The sequence below is a fragment of the Mesoplodon bidens genome (genome assembly GCF_964165515.1).
Source record: "Mesoplodon bidens genome assembly, chromosome: 20".
NCBI classification, from domain to species: Eukaryota; Metazoa; Chordata; class Mammalia; order Artiodactyla; family Ziphiidae; genus Mesoplodon; species Mesoplodon bidens.
Genome location: NC_138181.1, coordinates 9339969 through 9357881, shown reverse-complemented (window position 1 = coordinate 9357881; position 17913 = coordinate 9339969). Strand labels below are relative to the sequence as shown.

Sequence of the window (17913 nt, the reverse complement as noted above, 5' to 3'; positions counted from 1 at the left end):
CACGTGTAAGGATCAAAGCCAGAGTGAGAGGCTGAACACGCACATCCCTCCTATTTTACAGGGCCCGCGAGGGGCGGCCTTTACTGGAGTTGAGAAGACCATTCTAGGCTGGGAACCCCGGAGAGCAGCCGAAGCCCCACGTGGGGACCAGCTGACAGGAGGGCAGGGCAGGGCCCCCGCACACCTCACTGCAGCCTCCTTCTGACCCGGCTATCGCGTGGCTCCCTGGAGACCGCTTGGTGGGAAAGGTGTGCTAAAAACATATGACCCTGGATCTAACACATCGGAAGCCAGAAAGAGCTCAACAATTGCTGTCACCCTGGAGGGAAATCAGCCCTCGTCTCCTTTGCCATCCTGTCTCCGGTCCAGGGCTGGGGAAGGTAGAAGAAGCTCAGAAACTGAGAGGAGGGCGTACGGTCAGAGGAAAAGGCACAGGACCAGCTCTGCACGTGCCCCTGGCTCAGCTTTATTACAATCGAAGTTTACCTCCTTACCCCGGCAGCACTTATGATTTAGAGGTTACTGGATATTCACAAGGAGAGAAAAACACTTGAATGCTTTCATTATCTTAAGGAAAAAAAAAAAAAAGAAAGAAAAAACCAGAAACCCACACCTTTTTGGGAGCTCCGGGAGGAGATGCCTCGACCCCGTCCCCTTCCCTCACCTCTCTGTACACACCTAGGCAGCCCCCTTGTACTCAGCAGCCCAGCGGCCGCAGGGGCTGGAGGCCCGTGGGGACACAGAGCAAAGTGTGAGCTCAGGTTAATGAGACAACGGGACTAACGGGACTCTAAAATTCAGCTCAGCAGCTAAGAATATCTCCTGTGGACTAGAAAGAGAATCCACGGCCGAGATCTCAGCATTCCTTTAACAGGATAAAAAGAACCAGCTCTTCAGAAGCAGGGCAGTGGGGTTTAGAGGCGAGAACATCGGACACGGGACGAGGGCCCCTAAACTGTCCTCCTGATGTCTAGACGTGTCACTTCACCTGCCAGGCCTCAGCCTGTGAATCTTCAAAATGACAGGCCTGCTTCTCTTAATTCCACAATTACAGAATCAGTGTACACACTCTCAGAAAACAACTAAAATAGGGGAGGGTGGCACGAATTGGGAGATGAGGTTTGACATAAATACACTACCACGTGTAGAATAGATGGCTAGTGGGAACCTGCTGCATAGCACAGGGAGCTCAGCTCGGTGCTCCGTGATGACCTAGATGGGTGGGATGGGGGGTGGGAGGGAGACGCAAGAGGGAGGGGATATAGGTACACATAGAGCTGAGTAGCTTCACTGTACAGCAGAAACTAACACAACATTGTAAAGCAATTTTACTGCAATAAAAAAAAAATGTGTTTTTGCACATAGAGATGCAGAAACACATACGACAAGACTCCTGCCAAACTGTGCACAGTGATTTGCGGGGGTTGGGAGCAGAAGGGGAGACTTACAGAAGACTGACTTTCTGTATTTCTGTAAAGTGTGAATTTATTTTCTTTTTTTGCGGTACGCGGGCCTCTCACTGTTGTGGCCTCTCCCGTTGCGGAGCACAGGCTCCGGACGTGCAGGCTCAGCGGCCATGGCTCATGGGCCCAGCCGCTCCTCGGCATGTGGGATCTTCCCGGACCGGGGCCACGAACCCGTGTCCCCTGCATCGGCAGGCAGACTCTCAACCACTGCGCCACCAGGGAAGCCCCAAAGTGTGAATTTTTCAACAACTACCCTGCATTCGTTTTGTTGTTAAATGAAAAATCTCAAAACACACTCAGGGACATGGTTGTCACAAATGACAAAAACGGGCCTGGCACACACCGTGTGTTGCCTAAGAGATGACGGAACTGAATTCACACACATGCAACCTGACACACACACAGAGCTATCTTTCTTCTTAGTCTCTTGAGACTAAGAATGCCACATCTAGTGTTCACATTGTAAATTCACAGCAATCAAACCATAACGTGGACTTTGGAGGGTGTGCTTTCCTTGTAATATGTTCCAGGTCCTTCCTGACGATGCCGTCACCCTTTCTATGCCCTCGGATCCCAGAGATGTCCCCGCTGTTGCTACAAGTGGACATCTTTATATACCTGAAGCAGTCAGTTAACTCTCCCTTCACCAAGAGAGAAGGGAAATGAAAATAAAACCAGTCAGCCCGTCTGTGGGGTTCGGTGCACAGAGGCCAGGCTAGGGTTTGGGAGGCCCTGGCTCCGGCTCAGGAAGACTCTTTGTCTCTTCACCGACCTCACTTATCAAGCACCTGCTCTATCCACTCCACAGGGGTGATGTGAGCCTTCAAAGCGGCCGTGCCTGGAAGGGCTTGGGAAAGCAGAGACACCAGAGAACTGAAATCTGTGATTCTTAAAACACCGTGGGTCACTCTGATTCATGTGAAGCAATCAACTTCCTTTCCAACTATAAATTAGCCACTGTAATTAGCAAGAGGAACACCAAATAGCTCATTTCTGCCGCGATGCAGAAGTAATTTACCTATTTAAAATAATTCAGGGGAAGGAGGTTTTCAGGTTCTGTCTTTTTCACTAGTCCCTTTTCTAGCAAGAACCGGAGCTCCAGGAGAGTCCCTGGAACCAGGCGCTGGGGCGTCTAGTGTTCCCCTTGTACACCTGCACACCCCGGACCACCACTCTCCCACACGGGGGCTGCAATCACACATCCTTCGCCTTCCTTCTTCACTATTCCAGAGCTGCAACAAACAGCACATTTCCAGAAGGCTTAATGTTACCGTGTGATCGTATGGTACACTGTGTCTCGAGAGGCTTTCTGTGTGAGTTGGGGCGTGCAGGTAGAATTAGGGAACAATGTAGTTGAACATGATCTCTACACCTGTCGGCAGTTCCTAAGCAAGAGATGATGCCAGAGGGGACTTCCCCGGTGGTCCAGTGGTTAAGACTCCGCACTTCCACTGCAGGGGAACCTGGGTTCGATCCCTGGTCCGGGAACAAAGATCCCGCATGCTGAGCAGTGCAGCCGAAAAAAAAAAAAAAAAGATGATGCCAGAGAAGACGAACAGGCTCCATATTGGCCCTGATCCAGACGTGCCCTCCTTAGCCTGATCACCCCATCCTCCCCTCTTACGTTTCATGTACCCCAAGCTCACCAACCTCCCTGCTGCCTGTGCCCTCCGCCACCCCTGCCTCTCTCTGCACAGTCTGCTCCTTCCTGCTGCAGTTCCCCGTTCCCACTTTCCCTGGCAAACTCCCACTCTTCCTTCCACGGCTTTCTCTGGCTCACTCCAGCCACCACCCCCAGACTAGAAGTGATGGGGGAGCCCTCACTCTGAGTGGCTAGCGCGTGGCTTAGTAGAGCAGCTCAAGAAATGTGTTGAGTGAATGAATAAGTGAATGAGAACAGCCTCATGCTGGATGGCGCTGGATGTGTAACCTTCTATTTACAAGCTGGACTTCTTTACTGGTCTCCAAGTTCTTTGAGAGCAGGGCATGGATGAACTTAGTGTTTACTAAGGTCCTGGGGGTGTTCTAAGTGCTCAATACATGTTTATAGAACTATGGTATAGAGAACGGGTAAGCAACAAGGTCCTGCTGTGTAGCACAGGGAACTATATTCAATATCCTGTGATGAACTAGAATGGAAACGAATCTGAAAAAGAATATATATATATATATATGTATAACTGAGTCACTTGGCTGGATGGCAGAAATTAACAGAACATTGTAAATCAACTATACTTCAATAAAATAAAATGCATTTTAAAAAAGGAAAATAATGGGGCTTCCCTGGTGGCGCAGTGGTTGAGAATCCGCCTGCTAATGCAGGGGACATGGGTTCGAGCCCTGGTCTGGGAGGATCCCACATGGCGCGGAGCGGCTGGGCTCGTGAGCCACAACTACTGAGCCTGCGCGTCTGGAGCCTGTGCTCTGCAGCAAGAGAGGCCGCCATAGTGAGAGGCCCGCGCACCACTATGAAGAGTGGCCCCCGCTTGCCACAACAAGAGAAAGCCCTCGCACAGAAACGAAGACGTAACACAGCAAAAATTAATTAATTAATTAATAAACTCTTACCCCCAACATCTTAAAAAAAAAAAAGGAAAAAAACGAATTAAAAGAAAAATGTAAACATACATGTTTGTTGAGTACATGAATGAGCAGAGAAACTTCAGGGGATCTTTGCCAGTCCATCTCTCCAAATCCAAAGTTATAAAGCTCAGAAGATATTCAGAAGTAACCTCTAGACCCCAGCTTTCTGAGCTATAAAGTGACACAGAGTGGAATGCCAAGATCTCCTCTAAGTTCTAAGACTATAATTTGGAAAGGTAGCAATTATCACAAATCCTGATCAAAAGACTTGGCACTTGGCTGCTGTAGAAAAGATGATTCTGTAGCTCTTGTTCAGGTGCTCCATTTATTTGAAATGCTGAAAACCCTTCACCTTCAAGATAAACAAGTACGCAGCAACGCTGGGTGCACGTGGAAGGCACGTGGAAATTCAGGGAACATCGATGGAACTAGCGTGGTTTCACGTGCTCTCGTGGGCTGTGTCGGAAATTGTTTATGTTTTTGTGATTGCTCAGATGGTCGAGCTTCTGGATACGGCAGCAAACACTGCCACATATTTGATGAGTGTGGCTGGTGCCAGAACTACCATCAGGCAGGAGAGTCATCATCCTAAGAGGGACTATTTCACGCTGCTCTTAGAAGTGGCACTGCTTACGACCACATGGATGGACCTAGAGATGATCCTACTAAGTGAAGTAAGTCAGACAGAGAAAGACAAATCCCAAATGATACTACTTATATGTGGAATCTAAAAAAAAAAAAAAGATACAAATGAACTCACTAACAAAACAGAAATAGGCTCACAGACATAGAAAACAAACTTATCGTTACCAGAGCAGAAGGGAGGGAGGGATAAATTAGGAGTTTGGGATTAACATATACACACTACTGTATACAAAAGAGATAACCACCAAGGACCTACTGTATAGCACAGGGAACTCTACTCAATATCTTATAATAAACTATCATGGAAGAGAGTGTAAAAAAAAGAATATATATATGTATAACTAAATCATTTTGCTGTACACCTGAAACAAACACAACGTTGTAAATCAACTATATTTCAATAAAAATTTAAAAATAAATAAATACATTTTAAAAACTCAAAAAGAAAAAGTGGCAGTGCTGAGATGGAGTTCCTACATGGGTTAAGCGTCAAATAAATAAGGTTTCATCATTAGTGGTTACAGCAGACTGGAGAGCTGCCGACTGATTTTATGAGCACCTACTATGCGCAAGGCAGAATCCTGACAAGGAGCACTGAATAAAGCAAAGTCCTCTCCCTTCGAGGTGCCTCCACTGTAGCAGGGAAGACAGAGAGTAATGAGGAGAGACACAGACGCATAGCAAGTCAGGCAATAGTAAGTACCACGGAGAAGAATAAGACAGGCTAAGGGGATGGAGGTTGCCTGGGATGCTCCAGAAAACCCTTCTTCTAACTCTTTGCCTTATGCCAGCGCTGCAGACAACAAGGCTTCTCCAGTTGGAGTGAAATTTCCTTTATTCCTATCAAGAAGGCCAATGAGCCAGGGTTTGTGAGCGTCATAAGAACGGAGTAGAAACCTAAAATAGTGAGGCTTTTCGCCCCTGGAGTTAGAGCTGGCCGTTCCCAGTGGAGCCCCATGTAGACCCGGCAATTCTAGGAATTCGGGAGAACAGAGGCTCTTGACTTGTTGTCCTCTCGTTCTCTTTTTATTGGGCTAACTGCTAAGCATGTAAGGTCGATTAGTGCATCCCAGAAAGTATGTTTTTTTTCTTGCTATGGCCTCCATAATAAGATATTTTAATTTGATGTAAGTAATCTAGCAATAATTCTGGAAGTTGGACACATGAGGCTGCTGTTAGCATGTGTCTAATTATGGAGCCATTTATTCAAGCCAGTATCGACCATATGACACGTCGTGTGCCGGGTGTTGAGGGGCAGAGGCAGCCATGGGCTTCGCCAGCAGGTCGCTTAGCATCTACTAGGACAGGTAAGACGACTTTGCTATGCTGTACGGTCGGACACGGCTGAGCTGTGAGAGGATCGGGGTGACGACAGCGGACATTGCTTCAGGCCCTGGAGACAACTGTGTCTTCACAATGGCTTTGGAGCTGAGACATGACCCAACCAGCCCACTGCCGTGTGCGAGAATGACACAGTCCTGGGCTGAGTCAAGGCCCCTGGTCCCCACATGCCCCGTGCCATGTGTGCTGAGACCACTACAGCCAGGGCGACAACCCTGCAAGCCTGGGGGAGCAAGTCCCTGGGCTTCGCTCCCGACCTTCTCCCCCCTTATTCAGAGCCCCCTCGGGATTGTGCCTGGTCCCCTGCCTCAGCTTCCCCCCCACCAGTCTCCCCGCTTCTGTCCCTGTGCCCCAAGTCGATTCTCCACACGGCAGCCAGGGCGATCTCTTAAATACCTAAGTTAGATGGAGCACCTTCCAAAGGCGTCCCATCACCCTTGAAGCAAAATCCAGATCCTCACTGTGGCCCGAAAGCCCTTCAAGATTCTGCCCCGGCAATTTCTCCCACCTCCACGCCTACCGTGCCTCCCTTCCATCCTTCCACCGCAGCCACGCTGTTCTTGCTTTTCCCCAAACAAACCAAGCTCACCACTGCCCCAGGACCTTAGCACATCCCCTCCCCCAGGAACGCTCACCTCCAGAAACCACGTGGTTCTCCCCTACCTCTTTTTAAATCATCCCCTTAGAGAGGCCTGCCTTAACTACCCCCTAGATTAGACCCCTTTCCCTCCCTCCTTCATGGGATGTCTCATTAGCTGATGTTATATATCTGTTCCTTTTCTTGCTGTCTGTCTTCTTCACCAGCTATAAATGTCACGAGGGCACAGACTTTGTCTCTTTTGTCTATCTTGCTCAGTGCCTGACACCTGGCACAAACAAGGTGTTTAATAAATACGTGTGAAATGACCCCCACAAAGACACTGGGGGATTAGATTCAACACACCTCTCAGCCCTGTTCTCATCAGCCAACGCCAGTGTTCCACTTCCTTGAGTGCTGAGTGGCTTCCAAATGTTTATCTTTGGGTTGGACCTCTCATCTGAGTCCCAGGCTCAAATATGCAATTGCTTACTGTATATTTCACCAGATTCCTCAAAGACTCCCTAAGAGGATGCCCGCCCAGCCCTCCACACACCGAGGCTGCTCCCGGTTCTTCTGTCCGTGAGCGGTGCCAGCCTCCACAGCCCGCACAAGCCAGACACCCTTCAGCAGGGTCCCTGCTGAAGCCTCCTTCCCCTCTCCCACCCCCATCCAACTCATCCATCCCCATGGCCACGACCCTGATCCGGGCCTCCGATGTGTCTCTCCTGGACTATTGCTGGCATCTTATAACCCAGGGGTCCCCCACCCCCCGGACACGGAGCACTGCTGGTTCACGGCCTCTTAGGAACTGGGTTGCACAGCCGCTCCCCCATCGCTTGCATTACCACCCGAACCGCCATCCGTGGAAAAACTGCCTTCCACGAAACCGGTCCCTGGTGCCAAAAAGGCTGGGGACCGCTGTTATAACTGGCTTCCCTGTATCCACCTGTGGGCCCTTCCACCTGTCGTGCTCACAGTGGGCACCTGCGGCCCTGTCACTCCTGTGCTTGAATCTGTGGTCGCTCCCCTCGGCTCTTAGGATAAAGAGCAGAATCCTTACCCCGGTCTACAAGCCGGGTGGATGCTCTACCAGGACACACGGATGCAGCTGTGCAGGTGGGCAAAGGCTGAAATCCCTCCATCCTTCTAGGTCAGTCCCCTGCTCCTGCCGTTCTGGTCCCTCCCCAAGACCCTTCTCCTCACTCGGCAACCAGAGGGTCAACGTGGGGCGCAGCAGGGCGCAGCCTCATCTGGTCCCTGTTCTCTCCGCCTGCAGCCGTTCTGGCCGCCACCAAACTCTCCAGGCTTTTCTCTGCCTCTGGAATGTTCTTCCCTCCCCTCCCTCATTAACCCCGTCTCACCCCTCAGCTCAGTATCTCCTCTTCTAGGAGTCTTTGACCTCCAGCCCTACCCCACATCTTTCTCACACAGTCTCCTAATACCCTCTGCCTTTCCTCATGGCTCCTAACATAGTTGGGTCTGCAGATCCATTTGCGTGATTCTTTGACTTAACAGCTCTCACAGCCAGTAGACTATAGTTCAGAGACGATGACGATGATGGCTTTTTTCTTTTTTTAACCACTAAATTCCTAAAGCCCAGCTCTACACGTGAGGAGGTATCCAGGAAGACACTGGCTCCCCGGGTCTGAAGCTGGAAAAATGCTTGGATCAATGAAAGATGCAGGTATTCATGGAAAGATACTGGCGTAGGCACATGTAGACATGTGTCCTTGCGTGTGGACTTGTTCTTTTCTATAATTTTCTATAACTGTAATCATGGTGATCAAAATCAGTAGACATAATCTATGCAGTAAGAAAGCTGCCCTGAATACTCAGACGTCTCTTAAATAAGCCTCTTTCCACACTACTTAGCGTAATTATTTCCGAGGATGGCAAACAACTCCTATCCTTTCCACGAAACATACTCTTTGAAAGCGTCTTGCTTATATAAGGATCAGCATTTGCCGTATTACTGCTCTCATGGTCCACTGGCTCCAAAGATTCAAGCAAAAGCAAATTCTCGAGCCATGACCCCAGGACAAAAGCCTGGTTTTTTATCTTCTCAAAACAGTGAATGCGCGCTTTAAAGAGAAGAAGCTCTCATCCCATAAGGAGGAGGGGTCTGTGCGCATCACAGGGCAAGGGTGTTGCCCGGATGGTGCGCTGAGGTTAACCAAGGTTCAAGTCCCGGCCCCGCTGCGCCCCACCGTTCAGTCGTCTCCCCCCTTCCCCGCCCAACACGCTCCACTCAGAGCAAAAGCCAAATCGCCCGTTAACACCAGAAGGAGGCTCCAGCAACGCTGGCACTCCCGGCGGGTCTGCAGCCCTGCCCCTGCGGCAGCACAAGACAAAGAGCAGCAGCAGGGCCCAGATCTGGGGGAGGGGGTGAAGGAGCCGCGGGGCTAAACCAGCAGGAGGGGCTGCGCACCTTGGGGAGCCCTCCTTTCACACAGCTGCCCGCCACATTATTTCCTCGCCTGCAGCAGTTAGCAGTTTCCTCTGGCGCTAAGCCCATCGGAAAGCGTGTCCATGAAGTGCAAACATTGCCTCACGCTCGTGGAGCCTCAGATGAACTGAGGAGGAGGTGCCTGAGAGGAGCAAGGGCAGAGGGACAGGCCATTCACACGCCGGGGCCTCACCAGCAGCTGCCCGATCAGGACCGAGCCCCTCCCTCCCGGTGTCGTCAGAATCTTCCAATTTCACGCGGAAAATCAGCTCTGGCTCAGGGCTTAGGGACATGCCGTTGCCCCCATTTCTGCTAAGTGGCTCGTTTGAGAGCTGGCGTCTTAACCCTTGGAAGGCCTCTGAGGGGCTGGTGCGTCTCAAGCAGGCGCACTGCGGACACTCAGCTGGGTTTCTGGGCCTGAACAAAGGAAGCCAGAACGCGCATCCCTGCCGCCCAGAAATGCATCCGCGGGCATCCCCACGGGGCCGGGGGTGGCTGGCGACACCACGACAACTCACACAGCCCCTCTCCTGAGCCCTCTGATCTCAGGACTCTCCCCTGGCCCCCAGATTTTGCTCCTACTGTTTCTCCCCAGAAAGAAATGGGTCCAGAGTGTCAATCTCTCCAAAGGCGACCTTTAGGGCTGTACATGTACTTAGAATCACCTCGAATGTCCTCAGGCCTGTGGACGCGTGCAGGCTGGGATATCTGGGTGGAGGGATGACACAAGGGGGGCTTGCTTCTCCCCATCTAGTTTGCACCCCCAAGTCCGTCCACACGCCTGTCTCCCCTCTGAAGTTCACGGCCATGGCCGCTGCTTCATATCACACACCTACTTGTTTCCCATCACACCCTCCCCCCCGCCCCATCCTCTCTGATCTTCCAGCTGTGGATTTAGACCACAGAAGACCAACTGGATCCAAAAGGGGTCTTGGCACAGGGTAGTGTCCGTCTTAAGTAGGATGAGGGCCAGGAAAGTGAGGCTGAGGGCCCGGGGCCAGAGGCACGCCGCCAGCGGAAAAGTGAAGCTGCATTCCTGGTATTTCCCCTGCTGGCTTGTAAAAGTCATCCAGTCCAGCACGACACGGATGGACCCTGAGGACACCGTGCTCCGTGAAATAAGCCAGTCACAAAAGACATACACTGCATGCGTCCACTGATATGCATGAGGTACCCGGAGCAGTCAGATTCCTAGAGGCAGACAGGAGGTTGGTGGTCGCCAGGGGCTGGAGAGGAGGGAAGGGTGAGTTGCTGTTTAATGGGTGAAGAGTTTCCGTTTTACGAGATGAAAAGAGCCCCGGGGATGGAGGGTGGTGACATCCATGGATGTACTTAAGGCCACTCAACTGTACACTTACAAACGCTGAAGATGGTCGATCCTATGTTATGTGCTTTTCACCACAATTTAAAACAATTTTTTTAATGGTTAAGATGATGTTTTAAAAAGTCACAATCGGTAACTTTCTTCTCAACCAGAAACGGAATCAGCTGTGTACCTGAACAACTGGCAGAAACAAACAAACACAACAAGAGTCATCCGATCCACGGCCCTGGCCACACCCCTGTCCTCCTTCTTGGGAGTAAGATGATTCAGTCAGCGCCTAGATTTCTGGCCCCAAACCTGACTCTCTGTCTTCCAATCCACCCTGCACACTTTCAGTCCCCTCCCCCTCCCCAAACCAAGCCCTGTCACTCAGCACCAGAAATATCCAGAGAAGCCCTTTCAGCCGCACTAGTTCTCAGTCTCTGTCAGCATAGGACGGAGCAAGTCCTCAGCACTGTTTCCTTCTCAGCCCAGCAGCACACCCACCAAGGCCGCTGGTGGACAAAGGAGATGAATGTCACCACTGACACAGCATCCTTCAAAGGCCCTTCCTCCAGCCCACTTTCAAAGGCCACAAATTTTAAGACCGAAGCAGGGACCGGCCCGAGACTTCTAAGGGGAGAGGCCGCAGGGGAGGGAGCCGGGTGCAGCCCACACTGTTCGCGCACCAGCGCTTCTCTATGGGGCCCTGGGCCACTGCAGGGCCACAAACACCAGGGTTAGGGCCTTCAGCGGGCGGGAGCCCTGAGAGATGTTTGAGGCCACTGGGAAAAGGTGAATAGAGGCAGATTCAAGCCTTCAGGAAAGGGCACCAGGCAAGAGCCGCTCTTCAGAGACCACATGCCTGCCTGCACCCTGCATCTCACTTACCTGGTTACAGGTGTTAATGTCTACCCCATTCCGCAGGTGGTCCAAAGCTTTGTCCAAGTTACCTGATCTTGCTGCCCTCAGAAAGCTGGTAGCAGCGTCGGCCTGTGAGGAGAAAGAGCAGCTGTGAGTGGGTCTGTGTGACAAAGATCTCACGATCCATTCAAGCCCAGAGCTGTGAAAAAGGGCCAAGGTCACGGCGGCAGCCAGCACACCCTCCTGTTCAGGTGCCCACCATGGTCCCCAGGCGTGTACGGGCCTGGAGCCCCTGGACAGACCGCTCTCGGCCCACGTGCAGGGTGGCCTTCAGAGCCCAGCCTCCCTTCCTTTTGATGTTTTTATGAGCAAGCGATCTTGGCTAGGACCCGGGAGGGGCCGGCCTTCGAGAGGGTTCCCATTCCACCAGTGACCGCTCAGCAGGCCTGGCGTCGCACTGCCTCGATGCTTCCACGGGCTCCGCCTTCCTCCTGAGGAGCCCAAAGCACACGGCCCCGGCCCCGCCCACTGAGTCACAGATGGAGGCACCACAGGAACCAGACGCAAGCTCTTTGATGCTATTTTGTGGTTTTGTTTTTAAGTAAACAGCGCGTAGCACTTACTACCGTGCCCAGAACCATTATCGGCACTTGACATATAATATGTATCAACACACACACACAGAGATGCATTTCGTCATTTAAAATATCCCCAAGAGGTAAGCACTATTGCCGTCCCCATTTTACAGATGAGGGAACGGAGGCCCAGAGAGCCCAACTGACTCGTGCAGGTTCACACCGCAGGGAAGAGGCACAGCAGGCAGTCTGGCTCTGCCATCTGACCTGGCAGGTGCCCCTCGCCAGTTTTCCTGAACGACGATAAAGCACTTGGGGTCTGTATGCTGAGGCTCAGCCACCTACAGGCACATCCAGATCCTGCCCAGGACATTGATTTGTATTAGAGATGAATGATGGCCGGAGACTGAGAGCTGGGGGGATGGCAGACAACTGCAGGGGCTCCGAGTAGCTCCCCTGCGTCTAGGGGGGCCCTACAGTCTGCAGGTACCCCTGGCTCCTGTGTTCTCATCTGTAAGCCAGGGAGGGAGGGGGACAAGGCCTTTCCCACACCCTGGCTGTGAAGCTGAAAGGAAATGTTATACATGATTATAATTATTACATCAGCACAAGCGCTGAGCACGGTGCTTGCACACGGTGTGCACTCTGGGTGAGTTTAACAGGTGAGAGCTGTCACGTGACAAGCCACGTGTGAAGCGGGGGGAGTTTAGGGTTGGGGGGCTTATGCTGTTCCTCCAGAAGCTCCACCCACGGGTGCTGTCTCCTTCCATGCTCCCCTCCTCCAAGAACGTGCTGTAGTGGGCTGAACCCTGGCCCCCCAAGATACGCCTGCACCCTAACCCCTGGAGCCTCTGAATGTGACCTTACTTGCAAAAAGAGTCTTTGCAGATGTAATTATGTTATGGGTCTTGAGATGAGATTGTCCTAGATTACCCAGGTTGGCCCTAAATCCAGTGAACACACACACACACATACACACACATGAGATGTAGGCAGAGGTCGGAGTGACGCGGCCACAAGCCAAGGAAGCTGGCAACCAGCAGAAGCTAGAAGCGGTCAAGAACAGTCTCCCCTGGAGCCTCCGGAGGGAGCGTGGCCCTGCTAACACCCTGACTCAGACCTCTGGCCTCCAGACTGTGAGAGAAGATATTTCTCCTGTTTTAAGCCACCAAGTCTGTGGTACTCTGTTAGAGCAGTCACAGGGATGACGGTCCCTAAACACGTTAGATTCAGAATCTACAGCCAACAATCTCAGAGTCCTACAATTAAACCAAAGCAGGCCTGCACACCTTCACCAATTAAACAGTTAATCCAGGGCAGGACAGATTCTCCAGCCTTACAGATCTTCACACCGGAGGGCTGCCCTGTGCCCCCGTCCCTGCCACCGCAGGCGAGGATTTATCTGTTGGTTCCTCATGAGCCGGATTCCCAGAAAAATCAGGCTCAAGGTTCAGTCCCTCTGAAAATGTCTGCCTGTGCCTGCTGGTTCAGAAAGCCTGTCTGCACTCAGCTGTCTGGAAAAAAATATAGTACATTATTTCCCCAAAATGAGACTATTAGAGAGAGACACATCTCCCACTTGTCCAAACTATCTTCTGCAGCACAATCATACGATGTGGGATGAAAACCTAAGCATGGTGGATGCAAATAGATGTAACACCAACTAATGACGCTGTCAGGATTCAAAGCATTGAATCTAGGAAGCAAAGGAGAATATTTATGACAGACAGACAAGCAGATAAACGGAGGGCTGGGGAAGCCCAATCTGGATGAGGCTGAAGAAGGCTCAATAGTTTCTGTTGTGTGTCTAATTGAACCATGAACTTATAATACTAATATCAATCAATTCTATCTTTCAATCCTGATCACAACCTGTGAGGCAGGTATAATTATTATGTCCATTTTAGAGGCGACAAAACTGAGGTTTGGAGAGGTTAATAACGTGCCCAAGTCGTGTGTTAGTTAACACTCAGGGATCAGCCCAGGACTCCCTGAATCAAGCCAAAACCTTCCTACTGCCCTTGACCCCGAGGTGCATTCTCAGCGATTTCAAACCTGAGGGTGACCAGAAAGCCATGACAGGTGTAGGGGCTGGGAGGGCCCCCATGCCTTTCCCAATTAAACAGTGAATCTATGGCAGAGAAAGGGTCCCCGGCAGGTCCCGGCTCTGACCTTGACCTGCTGCGTTGAGGCCAAGACAGGTCTCTAGGAAGGAATCATCCAGTCCCAGTCCTTCCCTTCCCTGATGATAAAACTGATGGTAAAAATAGAGTGACCAGCTAAGGTCACCTAGATAGTTAGAGGTGAAGTTCAATTGCTAAGGCTTTTTCATTTTCTTTTTAGTCTTCTCTGGGCATAGAGTCGTCAGGACCCAGGTAGGCTCCTCAGGGTATCTTACAGGTGGATTGTAGGTAATAATGGTGTCATTCCACTGTGTATCCCCCAGTTTTAATTCTACAACTTATTTCCTGAGGTCCTGTTTCAAGTCCAGAATCGGGCTAGGGCAAAGAGAGAGAGTAAAAATTCTGAATATAGGTCCCTGCCCTTGTGATTTGAAAAACAAAGTGACAGAGTTAGAAAGTGATCCATTCCACCCACAGGCACGCAGTGGGCACCTCCTAGGTGCCGGAGAATATTTCAGCTGCAGAGCAAATGGCCCTCTTTGGAATATGAGACCCACTCTCGTCATCTTGTTCTGCTGAATCTCTAACTCAATTTCCTGCAACTTAATGACCCGTCCCAGGTGCCGTTTCCTGGTGCGTCTAGGAACAGTCTGTAACCCAGGAGGGCAGAAAGAGAGTCCAAAGAATCCAATATGCTCCATTTAGAATATTTACCCGAGTAAATACCAACCAGAAAAACAACAATAATGACAAAATACGAACCAGACTATCTCAGCGCTAGGATAAACTGGAGCAGAGACCCTGGCCCTCCCTGAGTGCCCCGTCCCTGCAGGGCAGCCTCGGAGAGGCCTCTCTGTGCGGAGAGACCAGAGGAGCTAAAGAAAGCTGCTCGTTGCACCCAGAAAAATCAGTCCACGATGGCCCTAAACCCTGTACCACCACTGAGAGCTGTCACCCCTCTGAGCACCCACAGCAAGGCTGCCCACTTGCGCCATTGCCCCTTCCTCATCTTGAGCTTTATTTTAACCTAATTTTACCCTTGAGGAAACTGCCAGCACTGAGGAGAGGAGGGAGCACACACATCTCATTGCACACCCGGCCCACATCCCTACAGATGAAGCCATGTGATGTCCCCGAGCTTCTGTTCACAATGAAACAAGTTACCTTTATAAAGCCCTTCCTATGTGTTAAGCCCCCCGCACCAACGACTTCACTGGCTCCTCCCAATCATCTCCAGAGGCAGGTACTTTCATTGTCTCCTCTTCACAGATGAGGTAAATGAGTCACAGAGACGTTGAGCATCTTGTCCGAGGTCACACAGCGAATCCTGGCTGGGCAGGAATCTAAGCAGTGCTTTCCTCACTAGCCATGTCCTAGTGCCCAGAGATTCCACTCCAGTTCAGCTCTGGCTGGAGGGAGCCTTCCGCCTGCACTCAGAGGCTGTGCCCACTTCAGCCCTCGCTTCAGGAGGAAGGCAGCAGAGGGGAAAGGAAGGGAATGGAATTCCTCTTGGGACTCAAGTTCTCATCAGGGCTGCTCGTTCGGAAAAGGGAGGTGAACCCTGGGTTACCTGAGACGCCTGACTATTATTAAACTTGCACTTCCTGAGTGGGGCAGATACGAATATAGCAATAGATAAGTAGCAGAGGGGACTCCAGTGTCCGGGGAGGGAGAGCCGGAAGCAGGGAGCTAAATGTCAGCAAGCCTGCACCCAGGGGCAGGGGAGGCTGCCGAAACACCGGAGCCAGGCGGAGTCTAGGTTTAGACCAGGTGGGAGAAGCCAGGGCCTCCTCACCCCTTCTCTGGGGCTTGAGATGGCCTCAGTTTTCCCAGGACAAATCATGACTGACGTTTTTCAAGGTCTACCAGTGCAAAATCTCATCTAAAAAGAGGAATGGGAGCGGAGCCCTCATTAATTTCTGTAAACAGTGATAAGACAGTATCTCCTTCCCAAAGGGTCTTGCTTGGGCAAAAGGCAGGGTCACTGTCAGAACTCCCAGTAGAGGTTCTGGACCTCTTCCTGAGGGGCTGCAGCACACCCAGAAGTCCAAGTACAGCAGGCGGTGTTTGGCCTGTATATGCGGGTGGCCCTACACATCGGAGAGTGCCTTCATACTCAGCGCCCGGCTGTTCCTTGGAGCCCAGGTCGGGCCTCCAAGAAAGAACACGCAGTGCCCGCCTGCACACACCTGTGTGGCCCCTGCATTAGGCTACTGACGATAGAGAAACAGAAGTGAACCCTGGGCCCCAGTGTGCGCTTTCATTAGGTTTCTTTCATTTTTCTTTCCAGAAAGTTGTGCTATGAAAGCTGTCACTGAGGAAACGAGGTGTGTAAGCCAGAGTCCCGGGTCCTCTTATGCCCTCTCCGCACAAGTACAAGGCCTTGGAGAAAACCCCGTCCATTCCTGCGCTCTTCCAGCTTCATGCTGGGAGGCTGGGTGATGCAGGATGTGAGAAAAGCCACAGTGGACCCTGACGGTGGACAGACCTGGCGTGAAGCCCCGCTCCACCACTTGATGCTGCGCCTCGAACAAGTTCCCAGACCTCAATTCCACTGCTAAAATGGGGACAGTGCACAGCTCGCCGGGGAGCCCCCGGCTCCCTCTCACCCCCATTCATTTCCCGCTGACTCTGGACCTCCGGGCGCTCGTGTTTCTAAGGTCTAGGACTCAGGCGAGCCGCGGGCGCCCGAGGCGGCCCTTCTCCGGCCAAGGCCAAGGCCGGGGCATCCCCGCGGGTCCGAGCTGGTCCCCGCGAGGGGCGGCCGGTCGACCCCCACCGCAGAGTCAGCCCGGCGGGACTGTCCGCCGGGCACCTCCGCGCGCCCGCCCGGCCGCCCGGCCACGGGTCCGGCCGCCTCCCGGCACCAGCCCCTCCGCGGCGGCGGCCTCCAGGCCAGAGGAATTTTCCTCCGGATCCCGCTATGGAAGCCTCGGCGCCCGCGGACGTGAGGCAACAGAAGGGCGGCTGGCGCGCGTTCCCGCCCGCGCCCGCGCCCGCGCCGGGAAAGTTGGCGGCCGGCGCCCGGCGAGCCCGCGGCGGGGGGCGCGGCGGCGGCGGCGGGGACCCCGCCCGGCGCGGGCCGGCCTGGCACTCACCGCTGCGTCTGGACCCGACCTGCGCGGTCGCGCTGCCATCGTCCGGCGCCGGCGCGGAAATCCGAGCCCGCGGCCGGCTCCCCTCCCCCGTTATCTGCTCGGCGGCGCGCGGAGCGCCAGCAAGTTAAGCGGCATCAGGCTAAAAATACAGGCGCCCGCCGCTCGCCTCGGCTCGGCTGGGCTCCGGCGCGCGGACCCTGGCGCCCGCCCGCCAGCCGCTAGCGGGGCCTCTTCATTTCCTCCTCATCCTCGCGTCTGACGCGAAAGGTAACGCGGAGCGATCTCCGGAGACGAGGCGCCTGCGGCCGAGCCCCGCGGCGCGGGCGCGTGGAGGGCCGCGTCCTGCGGCTGCAGGCGGGAGGCGCACACGTCCAGGCGAGGTGGGGAGCCCCACGCTGCATGGCGCTCCCGCCCTGCCTGTTGCCTCCCCGACCGCCCGGGTGAGTGGGCCCCGGGGCCGGCGGAGACGGCCAGGGCGAGCTCAGCAGAGGCTATTTATGCCCCATCACCGATCCGCATGTTTCTAGCTCTTGCAGCGTGTCCTGAGATGCCAGCTCATCAGCCTCTTCCAGCTGCTGCCGGGAGCCGCGCGGCGGAGTGAAGCTGAGACGCGGATGTGTTACTACGTCTCCCTCATCCCTCCAGTCTGACGGTGTTTTAGGGAATGCCACCCAAGGCCGGAGGAAGCTCCCAGATTCTGCTCCGGGACCACCCTCACCTTTTCGTGCGGTCATTTCGGGGACAGATGTCAAGAGCATGTGTGTGTGTGTGTGGGGGGGCATTCTGACAATTCAGACACCAGGGATTACGCTGAGTGATGAACAATAGCCAGCAGAAGCAGTGACAGAGATTGTCACAGCCGCTGGCGATACTGCTTGTCCCAACATGG

At 53.0% G+C, this 17913-nt stretch overlaps 1 protein-coding gene across 3 annotated transcripts in view; it reads right to left on the bottom strand.

Annotated features, from left to right (window-relative positions):
• ANK1 (ankyrin 1) overlaps positions 1 to 17386 on the bottom strand; it is a gene marked incomplete at both ends in the record, with an annotated part of 98259 nt that extends 80873 nt beyond the window's left edge. For all 3 annotated transcript variants that reach the window (XM_081221090.1, XM_081221091.1, XM_081221092.1), the window contains 2 exons: positions 11256 to 11357; positions 17025 to 17386. In XM_081221090.1, the coding sequence (XP_081077216.1) occupies positions 11256 to 11357; positions 17025 to 17063 (141 nt within the window). The remainder of the gene's footprint in view (positions 1 to 11255; positions 11358 to 17024) is intronic.
• Positions 17387 to 17913: the final 527 nt, after the last annotated feature.